The sequence below is a fragment of the Eptesicus fuscus genome, chromosome 10 (assembly GCF_027574615.1).
Source record: "Eptesicus fuscus isolate TK198812 chromosome 10, DD_ASM_mEF_20220401, whole genome shotgun sequence".
NCBI classification, from domain to species: domain Eukaryota; kingdom Metazoa; phylum Chordata; class Mammalia; order Chiroptera; family Vespertilionidae; genus Eptesicus; species Eptesicus fuscus.
The window spans coordinates 97,721,420-97,739,169 of record NC_072482.1 but is presented as its reverse complement, the minus strand read 5'-3'; the positions used below and the strand labels follow the sequence as shown (position 1 = coordinate 97,739,169).

Below are 17,750 nucleotides of genomic sequence, written 5' to 3'. Positions count from 1 at the left end.
CGGGCTCCGAGAGGTGGGGAGCCAGGGGAGGAGAGAGGCTCGTGCAGGCGTGGTCCCGGCTCCCCACAGCCAAGCCACGACCTAGACCAGCCCGCTGAGGTCAGGCCGCCCGACCCAGCAGGCGTGCTGAGCGTCTGCACCTGTGCGCTCGCTGCCACACCTGCGCGTGGGGCTCCGCGCACCCGGCCCCTCCCGCTGGTCTGCACCTCGTCGGCCTCTGCATTGAGGTCTCCTGTGTCCACCTCCCCCGCGTGCTTTGGGCCCAGTGATTCCTTTCATTTGAGGAGGGCTCCGGAGACACTACCTCCTGGTCGCTGCCCGCCCCACGCACCCACCCACCCCGGCCCCACCGCCGTGGTCGGAACCGACTTCACCCGCAGAGCCCGCAGCCCCTCCTGGCCCTTGGCCGGGCGAGCAGCCCCGCCGATGGCCACGCTCCTCATGGCACCTCTGAGTCCCGCCACTTCTTCAGCGAGTTACGTGGGGGTCGGTCGGCCTCGTTTTCCCTGATGCAGCGTCTAAGTCGGAGCAGGTGCCGGCGATTCTTTGGGGAGTGACTGAAGGACGCTCCTCGTCGGTCCACTTGTCTTTCCTCTCTCGTCACAAACACACACGCAGCTGAGCGATGAGGGGCGCTCGGGGTTCCCAGTGAGCATCGCGGCACCCCCAGTGCCTGCTCGTTCACCACGACTTGGCCTCGTCCCTCTAATTGTCGTAAACAGTGACTCGGTTATAGACGCGAGCCGGGCAAACGCCCGATGGAGAGTCGAGGAGGCGGTCCCGTGGGTGCTGGCAGGTGTGTACACGCGGGGTTTGCCTGCTCAAGGCCAATGTCCCACCGAGGAACGCAGGTCCCGCTGACCAAAGGGATGTCTCCCCGGCCCCATCCCGTGACCCGTGACCCGTGACCCAGGGGCTGTGCTGGGAGCAGCGTCTGGGGGATCCGGCAGACTCCCCAGCTGAGCGCCCGCCCCCTCCCCCCCCCCCTCCCCCCCTGGGTTTGCAGGTGGGGGACCGGAGCTTGGAGAGTTTAAGTAACTTCTCCAAATTGTGTGTGTGGGGGGGGGGGTATTGTCAAAGCTGAATTTGAACCCTGGTCCTGAGTCCCGACGGGCAGGAAGGACAGGGAATACGGGAAGGAGGGGAGGAGGGGCCGGACAAGGGACCGGAGGAGGCCTCTCGGTGCCCCGGGAGGAGGGCGGGGATCGACTCGAAATGAGCTTATCTTCATTGACTTTTTAAAAATATATATTTTTGTTATTGGTGTCAGAGAGGAAGGGAGAGGGAGAGGGAGAGAGAGAAACATCCATGATGAGAGAGAGTCATGGGCCGGCTGCCTCCTGCACGCCGCACACTGAGGATCAAGCCCGCGGCCGGGCACGTGCCCTTGGCCGGAACTGCGCCGTGGCCGCCTGAGGGCCCTCCGTGGCTCCTGAAGCCGTGATCTGCGGCAGGGCCAGTGTGGACGCTCATCTGCATAAGGAAGTCAGATGGGCATCCCTCCTCACACCTGCTGTGGTTCCCCACATGCACACCAGGGGGCGCTCTGCTCACACCAAAAGTGCTCATCCCCACAGCCTGAGCCTGAGGCCCCGGCTCTGACAGCACCGGACCCGCGTCTGTGAAGGACACCAGCGTCTGCAGTTCCCACCGGGGCTGGTTGTCAGAATGACCCTGTTTGGGGGCCTGTCCCTCGCTCAGAACACCACCCAGACGCTCGAATCGGGGCCCCTGCCATGGGGACGGGCCACAGGCTCACGCTGCGATTGCAGCTTCGGGAACGGGAACCTGGGCCCCTGGAACCCAGGCCGGAGGAGGGGAGCCGGGATGGGAGGAGGGGAGCCGAGGTGGGAGGAGGGGAGCCCAGGTGGGAGGAGAGGAGCTGGGATGGGAGGAGAGGAGCCGGGATGGGAGGAGGGGAGCCGGGATGGGAGGAGGGGAGCCGAGGTGGGAGGAGGGGAGCCGAGATGGGAGGAGGGGAGCCAGGATGGGAGGAGGGGAGCCGGGATGGGAGGAGGTGAGCCGGGATGGGAGGAGGGGAGCCGGGATGGGAGGAGAAGAGCCGGGATGGGAGGAGGGGAGCCGGGATGCCACAGGCGGGGCTCCCTCAGGAGGAGCTCACTCTGCTGCCCTGAGATCTGCTTGTGATTTATCTTTCGATGGAAACATTAAGAGAATTCCATTCGGGGAAGAACGGAAGGCTCCCTCCCCGCCACCCTCCACCCCATCTGGCAGGCTCCCCGAGGCTTCCCTGTTCCCCACATGCCCACCAGGTTGCTGCCTCCACCGGGTGAACCCAGGCAAGGCCAAGAGGGGGTGAGTGGACCTGAGGGGGTCGCTGGCTCCTCCCTGCACCTCTGCCCAGCCTCTGCCCAGCCTGGGAGGGCAGATGGGAGCAGCCCTCGGGGCAGGGCTGGGTGAGGACAGGAGGTGTGAGGGGCGGCTCCTGGGTGTGGCTCCGCTTAAGCCCAAGGTGTCAGTCCGGAGGGCAGCCGGGCACTGGCACGGCACAGGGCGTGGAGGCAGCGGGCGGAGTGCGGAGCGGCAGGCGCTGAGTGACGGCACCTCTGTGCGATGCGGGTCAGCGCCCAGCGAGGATGTGCTCCCCATCGCGTCCTCCCGGCTCCTGGCCGCCTGTCCCACCCTGAGCTCATTCCTGGCCCTGCTTCCCCGCAGCATGTGCCCTGGGTGTGTTTAACCGACACGAGGGTGTGGTGGGGAGAGGAAGCCAAGCACACGGGTCCCAGCTCCACCACGGGCCCAGCTCCACCACGGACCCAGATCCACCACGGACCCATATCCACCACGGACCCAGCTCCACCACGGGACCCAGCTCCACCACGGGACTCAGCTCCACCACGGGTCCAGCTCCACCACGGACCCATATCCACCACGGACCCAGCTCCACCACGGGTCCCAGCTCCACCACGGGCCCAGCTCCACCACGGGCCCAGCTCCACCACGGACCCAGATCCACCACGGACCCATATCCACCACGGACCCAGCTCCACCACGGGACCCAGCTCCACCACGGGACTCAGCTCCACCACGGGTCCAGCTCCACCACGGACCCATATCCACCACGGACCCAGCTCCACCACGGGTCCCAGCTCCACCACGGGCCCAGCTCCACCACGGGCCCAGCTCCACCACGGGCCCAGCTCCACCACAGACCCATATCCACCACGGAACCAGCTCCACCACGGCCCCAGCTCCACCACGGGCCCAGCTCCACCACGGACCCAGCTCCACCACGGGCCCAGCTCCACCACGGGCCCAGCTCCACCACGGACCCAGCTCCACCACGGGCCCAGATCCACCACGGGACCCAGCTCCACCACGGACCCAGCTCCACCACGGACCCAGATCCACCACGGACCCATATCCACCACGGACCCATATCCACCACGGACCCATATCCACCAGGGGCCCAGCTCCACCACGGACCCAGCTCCACCACGGGACCCAGCTCCACCACGGACCCATATCCACCACGGACCCAGCTCCACCACGGGCCCAGCTCCACCACGGACCCAGCTCCACCACGGACCCAGCTCCACCACGGGCCCAGCTCCACCACGGGCCCAGCTCCACCACAGACCCATATCCACCACGGACCCAGATCCACCACGGGCCCATATCCACCACGGACCCAGTTCCACCACAGACCCAGCTCCACCACGGACCCAGCTCCACCACGGACCCATATCCACCACGGACCCAGCTCCACCACGGGCCCAGCTCCACCACGGGACCCAGCTCCACCACGGGACCCAGCTCCACCACGGACCCATATCCACCACGGGACCCAGCTCCACAACGGGACCCAGCTCCACCACAGACCCAGCTCCACCACGGACCCAGATCCACCACGGACCCAGCTCCACCACAGACCCAGCTCCACCACGGACCCAGATCCACCACGGACCCAGCTCCACCACGGACCCAGATCCACCACGGGACCCAGCTCCACCACGGACCCATATCCACCACGGACCCAGCTCCACCACGGACCCAGATCCACCACGGGACCCAGATCCACCACGGACCCATATCCACCACGGGACCCAGCTCCACCACGGACCCAGATCCACCACGGACCCAGCTCCACCACAGACCCAGCTCCACCACGGACCCAGATCCACCACGGACCCAGCTCCACCACGGAACCCAGCTCCACCACGGACCCATATCCACCATGGACCCAGCTCCACCACGGGACCCAGATCCACCACGGGCCCAGCTCCACCACGGACCCAGCTCCACCACGGACCCAGATCCACCACGGACCCAGCTCCACCACGGACCCAGATCCACCACGGACCCAGCTCCACCACGGACCCAGCTCCACCACGGACCCAGATCCACCACGGACCCAGCTCCACCACGGACCCATATCCACCACGGACCCATATCCACCACGGGACCCAGCTCCACCACGGGACACAGCTCCACCACGGGACACAGCTCCACCACGGGCCCAGCTCCACCACGGACCCAGCTCCACCACGGGACACAGCTCCACCACGGGCCCAGATCCACCACGGGACCAGCTCCACCACGGACCCATATCCACCACGGACCCAGCTCCACCACGGACCCATATCCACCACGGACCCAGCTCCACCACGGACCCATATCCACCACGGGACCCATATCCACCACAGACCCATATCCACCACGGGACACAGCTCCACCACGGGACCCATATCCACCACGGGCCCAGATCCACCACGGAACCAGCTCCACCACGGGACCCAGCTCCACCACGAGACACAGCTCCACCACGGACCCATATCCACCACGGACCCATATCCGCCACGGACCCATATCCACCACAGACCCAGCTCCACCACGGACCCATATCCACCACGGACCCATATCCACCACGGACCCAGCTCCACCACGGACCCATATCCACCACGGACCCATATCCACCACAGACCCAGCTCCACCACAGACCCAGCTCCACCACGGACCCAGCTCCACCACGGACCCATATCTACCACGGACCCAGCTCCACCACGGGCCCAGCTCCACCACGGACCCATATCTACCACGGACCCATATCCACCACGGACCCAGCTCCACCACGGGACCCAGATCCACCACGGGACACAGCTCCACCACGGGCCCAGATCCACCACGGGACCCAGCTCCACCACGGACCCATATCCGCCACAGACACAGCTCCACCACGGACCCATATCCACCACGGACCCAGCTCCACCACAGACCCAGCTCCACCACGGGACCCAGCTCCACCACGGGCCCATATCCACCACGGACCCATATCCGCCACGGGCCCAGCTCCACCACGGGACCCAGCTCCACCACAGACCCAGATCCACCACGGACCCAGCTCCACCACAGACCCAGCTCCACCACGGACCCAGCTCCACCACGGACCCATATCCACCACGGACCCAGCTCCACCACGGGCCCAGCTCCACCACGGGCCCAGCTCCACCACGGACCCATATCCACCACGGACCCAGCTCCACCACGGGACCCAGATCCACCACGGGACACAGCTCCACCACGGGCCCAGATCCACCACGGGACCCAGCTCCACCACGGGACCCAGATCCACCACGGACCCATATCCACCACGGACCCATATCCACCACGGGCCCAGCTCCACCACGGGACCCAGCTCCACCACGGGACCCAGATCCACCACGGGCCCAGCTCCACCACGGGACCCAGATCCACCACGGGCCCAGCTCCACCACGGACCCATATCCACCACGGACCCAGCTCCACCACGGGACCCAGCTCCACCACGGACCCAGCTCCACCACGGACCCAGCTCCACCACGGGACACAGCTCCACCACGGACCCAGCTCCACCACGGACCCATATCCACCACGGCCCCCAGATCCACCACGGGACCAAGCTCCACCACGGGACACAGCTCCACCACGGACCCAGCTCCACCACGGACCCATATCCACCACGGCCCCCAGATCCACCACGGGACCCAGCTCCACCACGGGACCCAGCTCCACCACGGACCCAGTGCCACCACGGACCCAGCTCCACCACGGACCCAGTGCCACCACGGACCCAGCTCCACCACGGACCCAGTGCCACCACGGACCCAGCTTCACCACAGGCCCAGCTCCACCACGGACCCATATCCACCACGGACCCAGCTCCACCACGGACCCAGCTCCACCACGGACCCAGCTCCACCACGGACCCAGCTCCACCAGGGGCCCAGCTCCACCACGGGACCCATATCCACCACGGACCCAGCTCCACCACGGACCCAGCTCCACCAGGGGCCCAGCTCCACCACGGGACCCAGCTCCACCACGGACCCAGCTCCACCACGGACCCATATCCACCACGGACCCATATCCACCACGGACCCAGCTCCACCACGGACCCAGCTTCACCACAGGCCCAGCTCCACCACGGACCCATATCCACCACGGACCCAGCTCCACCACGGACCCAGCTCCACCACGGACCCAGCTCCACCATGGACCCATATCCACCACGGACCCAGCTCCACCACGGACCCAGCTCCACCACGGACCCATATCCACCACGGACCCAGCTCCACCACGGACCCAGCTCCACCACGGACCCATATCCACCACGGACCCATATCCACCATGGCCCCCAGATCCACCACGGACCCATATCCACCACGGACCCAGCTCCACCACGGACCCAGCTGCACCACGGACCCATATCCACCACGGACCCATATCCACCATGGCCCCCAGATCCACCACGGGCCCAGCTCCACCACGGACCCAGCTCCACGGTGCCGGGTGCTGCCTGGTCCTGGTCCCGGGCAGAGGGCCTGTGTCCTGCACGTGGGGGGGGGGGGAGCCCCGGTGCCGGGGCCTCCTTGCCGGGCCCCTCCTGAGCGCAGGGCCCTGCAGACCCTGCGCCTCGCGGACCCGCACTCACCGACGTTGGAAACACGTTTCTCCCGGGAACTCTGTCCAGTTCTGCGCCTGCGGCTCAGTCAGGCAGTGCCTCCGGGGAGGAGAGGACTGTGAGTCGTCAGCACACTCAGGGGTTCCCGCCCCGTCTTCCTGGGGGGGCCACCGGCCGGGACTCACCACCGCCCGTGAAGGCGTGGCCGTCTCCTCCACTCAAAGCCGGTGAAGGGACCCAGAACCAGCCCCCGAGCCGGCACCCGGGGCAGCTGTGGGCCGGCGCCCGCAGGGAGGGCCTGAGGGGGCAGACTCGCCGGCAAGGGGAGCGGGCCGGGCTGCCGGGCTGCGGGCTGTGAGCTGAACCGGCCGCAGGTGCCCACGCTGACGTGGTGTCAGGCACGTCCCCGCGCAGATGTGCGGCGTCAAACTGCGAGGAGAGCGCCGTCGCCCTCCCCACGGGGTGAGCTCCCCGGAGCCGGGCGCACAGTTCAGTCACGACCATGAGGGAAAAGCGGCTGAACCGCCAGCCCAGGACCCTCGGCCCGACATCCTGGTGAAGAACCGTGAGCCGGTCTCTCGGCAGCTGCTGGGAGCCTGCAGCCCTCCATCCACGTCGGCTGCACCCGTTGAAAACAGCCGTCTCCCCTCTCACCAAGCCTACAGCCCGGGGGGGGGAGGGGCAGGGGGACCCGCCAAGAGCCATAACCACCATAAGGAGCAAAACATGCGGGTGCCGGCAGACGGCAAACAGTGCATCTGGGGCCCATGGTGGATCCGGTTCGGCTCAGTGGGTAGAGCATCGGCCTGTGGACTGAAGGGTCCCGGGTTCGATTCCCAGTCAGGGCACATGCCAGGTTGTGGGCTCGATCCCCAGTAGGGGGCGTGCAGGAGGCAGCGGATCAGTGATTCTCTCTCATCATCGATGTTTCTATCTCTCTCTCCATGCCTCTTTCTCTCTGAAATCAATAAAGATATATTTTTTAAAAAAAGAAAAAAAAGGTAGAGGGAGGCCCGGGACACTGCAGTCAGAACGGACCTGGAGGGGAAGGTGAGATGGGGAGCCTGAGCAGAAGCCCACCCGCCTCCCAGCTGCAGGGCCGGCGCGTGCAAAGGTCCCGGGCACTTGAGAGACTGCAGGGTGACCGCACGGGGGGGGGGGGGGGGGGGCGGGGCCTAGCACTCGGGTGCCGCCGTGGCAGAAGGGCCAGGAGGAGTCAGACGGGGAGCAGCGAGAGGGGTCGGACGGGGGCGGGGGGAAGGGCGGAGAGCCTCCCAGCCACCTGAGCACACGGGGCCTCCCTGAGCGGCGGGGACCATGCAGGGCTCAGAACAGACGAACCACAGGCTGCTTAGCGGGGGCCGGGGCCGGTCCCGGAGCGAGTGACCTGGGCAGCCGGTTAGGAGACAGCCGCCCTCTCCCTGCGCCCTCAGGGCCGCCGCGCAGGCCTGTCCTAACGGGCCCTCATCTCCTCCCGTAGCACATCAGCCACACCATCAGCCACCGGGGAAGGCCTATCACATCACAGGCCACGCCGCCCACACCCCGGGGTGGCAGAACCCACACGACAACTGTGGGCGGCCGTGGGGAGGGCGGAGCCTTCGGCGGCGCCGGGGGCAGTCCGTGGCGCGGCCACTTTCGAGAGCAGCTGGCAGTTCTTCACACGGTTACGCAGAGTCCCGTGGCCCAGCCGCTCCGCTCGCAGGTGGAGACCCAAGAGAAATGACAACGCCCGTCCCCACGACAACACGGATGTGCACGCGGCGTCACTCCTCACAGCCAGAAAGCTGACACCCAGTCCGACAGGGAGGGAGGAGTGAACGTGCTCCATCCCCAGGAGGGAACGTCACTGGCCCACCGAGAGGGACCGGACACGGGCACGCGGGTGAGCCTCGGACCCGCTCCGGGCGGGAGCCAGGCACAGAACCCGTCACAGGAGCTGTGCTCATGCATGTCCCACACGGACCGTTCAGCAATGGGGGTGCGGCCAGGGAGTGGGGCGGCCGCCACCGGGGACCCTAACCTAGCGCGTTAGCACAGGGAGAGGCGGGGTAGCGGCGCACCCTGCACGCCTGTGGGGCCTCCGGGCACCCGACTCGGTCACCAGCCTCTGATCCCGTCTCAGGACGTTGTCAGCCACCAGGTCGCCAGGCGCCGGCAGGTGCACAGGCGGCTGAGCGGGAGGGCGGGGCTGAAGGGACTGGGTGAAGTCCGGGGCGCAGGGCCCATGAACCCTGAGCTCTGGGCCTGGGGCTCCCACCCCGTGCCACTGGGTCCGGCTGAGGGCTCTGCCTGCTGCCCGGGCACTCGCTCCCCTGCTGCGCGTGGTCTCGCGATGGAAGTTGTCGGTAACCGTAACACACCCGTGTGCACACACCGCGAACCTCTGGATTGTGCCCCTGAATAAAGGGCTCCTGCTCTGCCAATTACAGCTCCACGAAGCTGCTATTTTTTTAAATATATATTTTTATTGATTTCTGGGAGGAAGGGAGAGGGGATAGAGACAGAAACATCAATGATGAGAGAGAATCGTTGATCGGCTGCCTCCTGCACGCCCCTTATGGGGATCAAGCCTGCAACCCAGGCATGTGCCCTTGACCGGAATCGAACCCGGGACCCTCCAGTCTGCAGGCCGGTGCTCTATCCACTGAGCCACACCAGCCAGGGCGGAAGCTGCTGTTTGTAAACAGACCAGCCCGGGTTCCAGAGGACGCGGTGAGGTTCTCCCCAAACGGATGCGGGTTTTCCTGGGAGCGGCTCTGACAGGGACACGGGCACGGAAGTGTCTTTTAAAAGTCAGAGTTTGCTCCCCGTCCCTCCCTCTCGCGGCTCCTCCTTCCCCGCCGCCCCTGGGAGGGTCCCGCTGGCTCCGGGCTCAGCCCTCGCGGGCCGGGCGGCTCTGACCTGGGCGGTGCCAGGGCCGCCCTCCCGGCCGCTGGTAGGTCCCGCCCACCGGGGCGACCTGCGGGGAGAGGCGGCGCGGAGGCCGAGCTGGGCCGGGGAGGCCGGGGAAGCTCCGGAGGCTCCGGGATGTGGGCGCCCGGCGACCCGCCTGGGCCCGCGGGCTGGGACCGCCGCAGGGTGGGCGCCCGGCTGCTCGCGGCGCTCGCGGGGCTGCAGGAGCTGCAGGGGCTGCGCGCCAGGCAGCAGGCGGCCGTGCGGGGCGCCCTGGCCATGCAGCCCCCGCCCGCGCCCGCCGCCCCCCGCGGGCCCCGCGCCCACGAGCGGCTGGAGGCGGTGCTGGCGGCGCTGCAGGAGCAGCTGGTAAGGAGCGGGGAGGGCGGGGAGGAACGCGGGGGGGGGGGGGCGCGGAGGCCCGAGGCGCAGGGGCCCCTCCGGGTCCTGGAAGCAACAACGGGGACCGCGCGCCGCTCTGCTCCCCGCGGACACGGGGCGCGTCCCGTGGGCTTGAGTTTCACGCTGTCCTGAGGAGAACGGTGGGATCGGGTCCGAGAGCGGTTCTGGGGTCGGTCCGGTACCCGCTTCTCCTGCTGCAGGTTCTGGGCCGGAAGTGCCTGCGTGCAAAGCGCACCCCCGAGGGTCCCCGGGAATGTGCTGGGGTCGCGTGGGGTCGTGTTACTGTAACAACAGGTGGGGGAGCCCCGACCTGCAGAGAGAGGCGTGTCCTCTGAGTCCGGGCGGTGGGGGGTCTCGGCCCGGTGACCCCAGCCAGGCCCTCTGTGGACTGACTGGCCGGCGCCCCTCTGCGGTGGCCGGGCCGTGGGGTTCACGTCGTCCTGGGGAACAGCTCAGTTTGCAGTTAGTGTTTCTAAAGGAAACAGGCTCTGCGAGGTTCTCATCCGAAGCCCAGAGCGTCCGAGTCAGAGTCGCTGTCGTTACCAAGTAGCCATGAAGCCCCGCCCCCGGGCCCAGGACCCCGGGGTCCCCCCTCACTGCGTACCCCTCCCTCTGCAGCCTTCCCTGTGGGTCCAGCTGCTGCCAAAGGGCGGGAGGGGCTGGTCAGGAGAGGGGCCCCCCCAGCCCCAGCCCCCCTGCCCGCCATGGCGGTGCTTAGGCTGTGTTTGCGCCCGGACCATCCTAGCTTACCCATGAGCTGGGGCGCACACAGCGGCCCCCCTGGGGGTGCCCAGGGCTGCCCTGAGCTGTGCTGGGGGGGGCGGGGGAGGCAGGGAGGGGAGCCCAGGTTGATGATTAACTTCCAGTAACAAATCGGCTGGTGCGCTCCAGCCTCTAATTACCAGCAGCCTTTGGAGGAGAGGATCAAACGGGTTCTTTTGTTTAAACTTTTTAATGTGGGGCCAGAAGGAACACGCAGACTTGGTCTTGGAACTTTGTTCTCGGGACGGATTACGTGATCCGAAGGGAAGACCGGGTGTGTGACATCAGCTCAGCGCAGCACGGGCGACCAACGGGAGTGTCCTCGCTCTGGGGTGCAGAGTACAGCCAGACTCGCGTCCCGGCCGCCACCCCACCAGTAACGCCCAGCGTGTGCCCGTGCACACACACGCACACGCACACACACGCACACACACGCACACACACGCCCTGCCCACGCCCACCCGGCCGGGTCCCCAGCAGGTGTGAAGGCAGGAGGAGGGTTATGGGCCAACCGGACCCACCGACCGCAGCGCCTTACCCTGCAGGGCTCCCCGGGGAGAGTGAGCCGCCGGCTGCCGTCACAGTCACACTCACCCAGTTCCTGCGTCTGCAGCCACAGGAGTGCGCCCTGGGCAGTGAGTGGCCCGCTGTGAACAGAGAGGAGAGTTCAGTATTTACGGCTCCCTGTGGGTGAAGCCGTGACCTCTGACCCAAGCAGTCACGCGGTCTGGTTCCGTCCTGCCACCTGCTTCCGTTTCAGGAGATTTTCCAGCCGCAGAGGAGGCTGAGGCAGGAGGCTCCCCGCCCAGCAGGAGGCGCTGCCCTGGGGCGGGCGGGGGAGGCAGCCCTGCCTGCGATGTTAACTAGGAATTTCCCGGGGTTGACTCTGCTGGTCCTGACTTGCCCCAGTGTCCCGGCAGCGGCACAGGCACCGCGCGGGACCCGCTGCGTGCAGGGCCGGGTAGACACCACGCCCGCGTGGCCCTGGGACTGACCCCCGGCCCCTCGGGGGAGGCCTGAGCTCCAGGTCACGGTGAGGACCCTGGCGGCTCCTGCCTGCCGTCCAGGAGGCTGACCTGGGCCCCGGCCTTGGCTGCTGATTGAGGGACAGTGAGAGTGACAGGGAGAGGGTGAGGCCGCCCACCCGCAGGGCACCTGGCGGCCGCTGGGCACGGCCCGAGCCCCGGCAGCTGCTCCCTCCCCGTGAGGCCTGCAGAGGAGGGTGAGCCCAGGGTGTCCCCGGCGGCGTTTTCAGGCCGTTTGTGGCGAGTGGACCTGAAGCGTCTTCGTGGGCCCTGGGCAGTTGGTTAGCGTGCAGGCATGGCCGGGGACCCGGCCCGCGGGTGGCAGGGCCCGGGAATCTGCATTCGTGCCGGCACCCCACCTCCTGGGAAGCCGTCCGGGGGGCCTGACCCCGGGGGCTGTCAGACTGCACCCACGGGTCCCTGAGAGTCCACGCTGGCTGCGCCTGCCCCGGCATGGCCGCCTCGGCGCCACGGCGTTCCCACGGCAGTGAGGTCACTGAGCCGTTTCCTGGGCCCGTAATTGGCCTCGGGACTTCCTCGTCTCCAGGTGCAATCGAAACGCAATTAATGATTTCCTTAAACAGGACGGACCACGTAATTACACTCGTTAATTATTTTCCTTAAAATTAATTGTTAATCAAAACAAGAAATGTATGCAGCAGACCTTGAAAACAGTGAGGTTTTATCGCTGAAAGAAGAAATCAGCGTTTATTAAACATTCGGGGCAAGTGGTTCGCTTGCACTTACTGGCACGTGTGTACATGCATGATAAGCACTCGCCACATGTGTGTCACATGTATATAATATATGCACATGTCACAGATATACACACATGTATATGTGTGTTGTGTAATATACACATTTAGTGTGAACATGTATGGGTGTATTATGAGCACTAACCAAGGCATGTATTATACGTTCTATAAAATGTACATGTGTATATCGTATAGCATGCCCACATGTATTATATAATATAAACCCCTATGTGTTACATACTAGTATACAATATGCACATGTGCTATGTGTATAGTATATAATATGCACACGTGTGCTTTGTGTGTGATATACTATACACACGTGTGCCGTGTGTTATATAATATACACATATATGCACTGTATGTATATCACATAATGTGCTGTATGTATAACATATGCAGAGAACTAAACAGCAGGTGGGACTCTGCGTGCGGAGCCGCCACGGGGGTTTCTGTGCTGCCGGCCCCTGATCTCCCTCAGGCAGAGTCCCTGTGTCTGTAGGAAAAGTATCCAGCTGGGCCTGGATGGTGTGGCTCAGTGGGGAGAGCGTCATCCCGTGGACTGAGGAGTCCCGGGTTCGATTTCCGGTCGGGGCACATGCCCGTGTACAGGCTCGACCCCAGTGTGGGGCGTGAGGAGGCAGCCGATGAGTGATCCTCGTTGGTGTTTCTGTCCCTCCCTCCCCTCCGCTCTGAAACGTGTATTTTAAGTGTCCGGTTGCCGTTGCTGACAAGAAGGCTACGGTCAGGAGGAAACCGCGGGGCGGGAGGGTCAGCGGCCTCCTCTCCTGTGAGCGGGCGGGTTGCTGGCAGGCGTGAGGCTGTGTGTGGCACGGGGACCTCGGGGCTTAGCCTGTGTCCCCGTGTCTGCTCTTCCCTGTGCCAGCACCGGCTGAGACGCCAGGACCTCGGCCTGAAAACCCACTTGGACCAACTGGACCAGCAGATCAGTGAGCTGCAGCTCGACGTGCACAGGACGTCCCCCGAGGGCCCCGACGGCGACAGTCGGCCCAGCTCAGGTACACGCCACACACAGACATAGGCACGTGTGTGCACATGTGTACACATACACACCACACAGAGAAGCAGGCACACTTGCATACATGCATGCACACACATCACACAGAAGCAGGCACGCACGCATGCAGAAACATGTATAAATGTGTGCGTGCATACATGTGCATGTGTGCACATATAACTATACCTATTACTACATATAACTACATATATGTTGCAGACGTGCATGCACACATGTGAGTTTTGCACGTCCGCACATGCATGTGTGTATATGCGTCTTACACGTATGTGTGTATGCACATGCAGTTATATGCACATATTCACACATCTCTATACCCACCACCACACACGTGCACATACCCATATACACACACATATACACACATTCACACGCCCATGCACACACCACACATATATACACACACACACACCCATCCCCACGCCCTGCACTGACCCCTGTCGGCCCCGCCCAGGCTTCTACGAGCTGAGCGACGGCGGCTCCTGCTCCCTGTCTGCCTCCTGCACATCCGTGTGCAGTGACCGCCTGTCCTCCTCCCTGGGCACTCTGCTGCCCAGCGCCCCCAAGGCCAGGACCGGCGCTGGGGACTGCCGGCCCTGGTCGGCCGATGACACCACCGTGTGCGGGGCGCCCCTGCCCGTGCGGGGACGTCAGGCCACTGAGGACGGTGCGGGCACCCCACGGCCCAGGCCAGTGTCCACAGGTGAGGAGAGCCAGGAAGGGTGGGGGGTCCACCCAGGCGGTGGGGTGGGAGCACAGCGGGGGCCTGTGAGTGGGGTGCACCCCCTTCGGGCGGCTCGCATTCCCTGTGGACGGCGTGGGCTTGGGGTGGAGATAGGATCAAACACCCGCTGCGCCCGCTAGAGCAGGGCTGCTGCAATAAACAGCACCTGTCACCCGGAGGGGAGGGGAGGGGAGGGGAGGGGAGGGGAGGGGAGGGGAGGGGAGGGGAGGGGAGGGGAGGGGAGGGGAGGGGAGGGGAGGGGAGGGGAGGGGCCGGCACTGGGGTCCGTGTGCTCTAGAGGCCTCCGCGGACCGACGCCCACCGTGTCCCTGCAGCCCTCCCGGTTCCCGCGGAGGGAGACCTGCGCCGTGAGGTGGGCTGTGCCGTGGAGCAGGCGTGCCAGCTCTCCCTTACTTCTGGGTCCCTCCTCCTTCTCGTTCCCAGGTGACCTCGAGCGAGTCCTCCTGGCTGAGGCGGGGCCCCCAATGGCCGGCGTCGACGCCATGTCCACGTTGCTTCTCCGCCGCGGGCTAGGCCCCCGGCCCCGCATGCTGGACCCCAAGTACCAGCGTGACCTGGTGTCCACGGGGGGCAGGGAGGTGTACCTGTACCCCAGCCCCCTGCACGCGGTGGCTCTGCAGAGCCCCCTCTTTGCTCTGCCCACCGAGACCCCGCAGAGGGACAGCCCCCCACAGCCCTCAAGCCAGTCCCTCCCCGGCCACTCAGCGCCACGCCCCACCCGGACGGGGCCGGTCCCCGAGCCTGGCGCAGCCCGAGCCTATATCGACAAGCTGCTCGGACTGCGGGGCCTGGGGGGCACCCCAAGAGGCCATGTGGGTGAGCAGGGACCCCCATCCCGGAGAGCCGAGACTGAGCGTCGCCCAGAGGGGCTGACCTGCTCCCCAAGAAGAGCAGGCGTGGGAGGGGAGGCTCTGAGGGGGGACACAGGTGGGAATGGCCTCGAGCAGCGGGGACCTGTGCCCCTTGGGAGCCCCCCGCCCCCCAGCAGCCTTCCGGAGGGGGGACAGAGACCCCCCCGTGTCTGCGTCTGCGTGGGGACCCTTCCGGGCCCCCCTCAGCTGGGGGGTGCACCCCGAGCTGAGCAGGCCGCTCCTACCAGCCGGGAGGGCACAGCCAGGCTGCCCCCCAGCACGGGCCCGGGGCCCTGGGTGCACCCCCACTCTGTCACCAGCAGCGCTGCCCCAACGGGGCTGCAAACGGGCCAGAACCCTGGCCCCCCCGCCACGAAGGCTGTGAAGATCGGGAGGGGGTCCAGCAACAAGGCGCCGAGGCCAGGGAGGCAGCCGCCACCCTGGGGCGCCCTCCTGGCCCCCCAGCTGCCCCCCACGTGGGGCGCTGGACTTAGGAGAAGGCCCCCCCAGGCCGGGGAGGCTCCCGGCCGGTCCTGCTCCGAGTGCAGCCTCTTCCCAGTGTCCTTCCTCGTCCCCCCGCTGGTGGCTCGCCGGGAAGGCCACGGGGCGTCCGCCCAGGCCGTGCTCCCCCCGGAGGGAGCCCCTGCGGCGGCCGGCAGGGCGGCCCGGAAGAGGCAGCGCAGGTGGTGGTCGTCCGTGGAGATCTCAGCCGGCGCCCGCCCGCCTGGTGCCCAGGGCCCTGGTCTGGGGCCGGCCACGCGGAGAGGGGGAGGCCCGCGGCCGGCGTGCTCCCGGGCCAGGCTCAGGCCGCCCCACAGGGACCCGCAGGCCAGGAGCGAGTCCGGCTCCGAGCACTCGGCCGAGTGTGCCGCCCCGCTCCGCTCCACCATCACCGGGGCCAGCGGAGGCAGGGCCGGCGCCCCCGCGGCCAGCCGCTTCGGGGACGGGGAGCCCAGCGGCAGCGGCACGGAGGGCGGCGTCCAGGACATGGGGAGCCGGCCGGCCTGGCCTGGGATGAGCCCCCCACGGCCCCAGCGCACCCCTGGCTCCCGGCCACCCCTGCCCCCGGGGCCCAGGCTCTGCCGCATCAAGGCCTCCAGGGCCCTGAAGAAGAAGATCTGCCGGTTCCAGCCCACTGCGCTGAAGGTCATGACCCTGGTGTGAGGCCCGCTGCGCTGAAGGTCATGACCCTGGTGTGAGGCCCGCTGTGCTGAAGGTCATGACCCTGGCGTGAGGCCCGCTGCGCTGAAGGTCATGACCCTGGCGTGAGGCCCGCTGCGCTGAAGGTCATGACCCTGGTGTGAGGCCCGCTGCGCTGAAGGTCATGACCCTGGCGTGAGGCCCGCTGCGCTGAAGGTCATGACCCTGGCGTGAGGCCCGCTGCGCTGAAGGTCATGACCCTGGGTGAGGCCAGGCAACGGGACCTGTGTTCCAGAAGCCATCCCCCTGAGGAGCGGGGGCGGGGGAGGGTGTGGCGGGCTCAGGGGGCCTCCCAGGCCGAGGACAAAGTCCAGCTGTTCACCTGTTTACTATGCGGCTGTGGGTTCTCCCGTGTTGTTGCCGATTTGTGGTCTGAAGTTCCGCTTGGAAAAGTCACCGTCATCCCAGGAGCGGAGGGAGGAGCAGGTGCCGGGCTGGGCCGAGGGGCCCCGGGCGCCTCCCCGCCCGTCAGACGTCCACGGAGAACACCGAGCCGTGGGTCTCACGAGCCGCCGCAGACACAGACTCTCGCCAGGCGCCCAGGCGTCTGCCTCGGCCCTGCTCCCGTCCCTGCAAAGCCTCATCCTCGGGCTCGGCGGCCGGAACCCCGCGTCCACCTCACGGGAATAAAGCTGGTGTTTGCTTTTCGTCTGAGTCGCCACGAGGCAGGGCTCTCGCCGTCGGCTCGGGACCCGCGGGTTCTGCTGTCGGGTTTGATCGGCCCGGAAGTCCCTGCTCCGTCGGGCGGGTGGGGGAGCCCTGCAGGGTCCTGTTGGCAGGTGACCCGGGTCCAGGAAAAGCCCTCGGCTCCTCGGTGCTCCCCGATAACCTGCTCATCCCTGGAGGGGCTGACGGGTCTCGCCAGGACGGGCGTCCCCGGGTCCCGTTCACGCCATCCTTCCTGCTGAGGGCGGCAGGGCCGTGCGGCGGGTCTGCGCTCCCACTGCTTGTCCCCTGAGGGGCCTCTCCTCTAACACTCGGGCTCGCGGCCCTGTGGGGCGTCCCTCTCCACACCTGCCACCCCGCCGCCGCTCCCCGCGCCCCGGCTCCTCTGTTCTCCCGCTCCCCGCGCCCCGGCTCCGTCCTGGGCCGTGGTCAGGCCTGCTCGGGCACCTGCGCCTCCTGAGCTCCGGGGACTCGCTTCCCCGCTCGCCTCCTGTCTGCTGGTGGCTGTGCCT

The 17,750-nt window shown here is 66.8% G+C and overlaps 1 protein-coding gene across 1 annotated transcript; it reads left to right on the top strand.

Moving 5' to 3' along the window:
* Nucleotides 1-9,931: 9,931 nt before the first annotated feature.
* On the top strand, nt 9,932-16,812 carry DACT2 (dishevelled binding antagonist of beta catenin 2). Its single transcript, XM_054722188.1, has 4 exons — nt 9,932-10,165; nt 13,627-13,759; nt 14,231-14,479; nt 14,945-16,812. The coding sequence occupies exons 1-4, from the start codon at nt 9,932-9,934 to the stop codon at nt 16,534-16,536; spliced, it is 2,208 nt and encodes a 735-aa protein (XP_054578163.1). The 3' UTR covers nt 16,537-16,812.
* Nucleotides 16,813-17,750: the final 938 nt, after the last annotated feature.

Coding starts and splice junctions, on each gene's coding strand:
- DACT2 (XM_054722188.1), top strand. CDS start 9,932: ATGTGGGCGCCCGGCGACCCGCCTGGGCCCGCGGGCTGGGACCGCCGC. Junction 13,760..14,230: donor CGACAGTCGGCCCAGCTCAG/GTACACGCCACA, acceptor GGCCCCGCCCAG/GCTTCTACGAGCTGAGCGAC. Junction 14,480..14,944: donor GCCCAGGCCAGTGTCCACAG/GTGAGGAGAGCC, acceptor TCTCGTTCCCAG/GTGACCTCGAGCGAGTCCTC.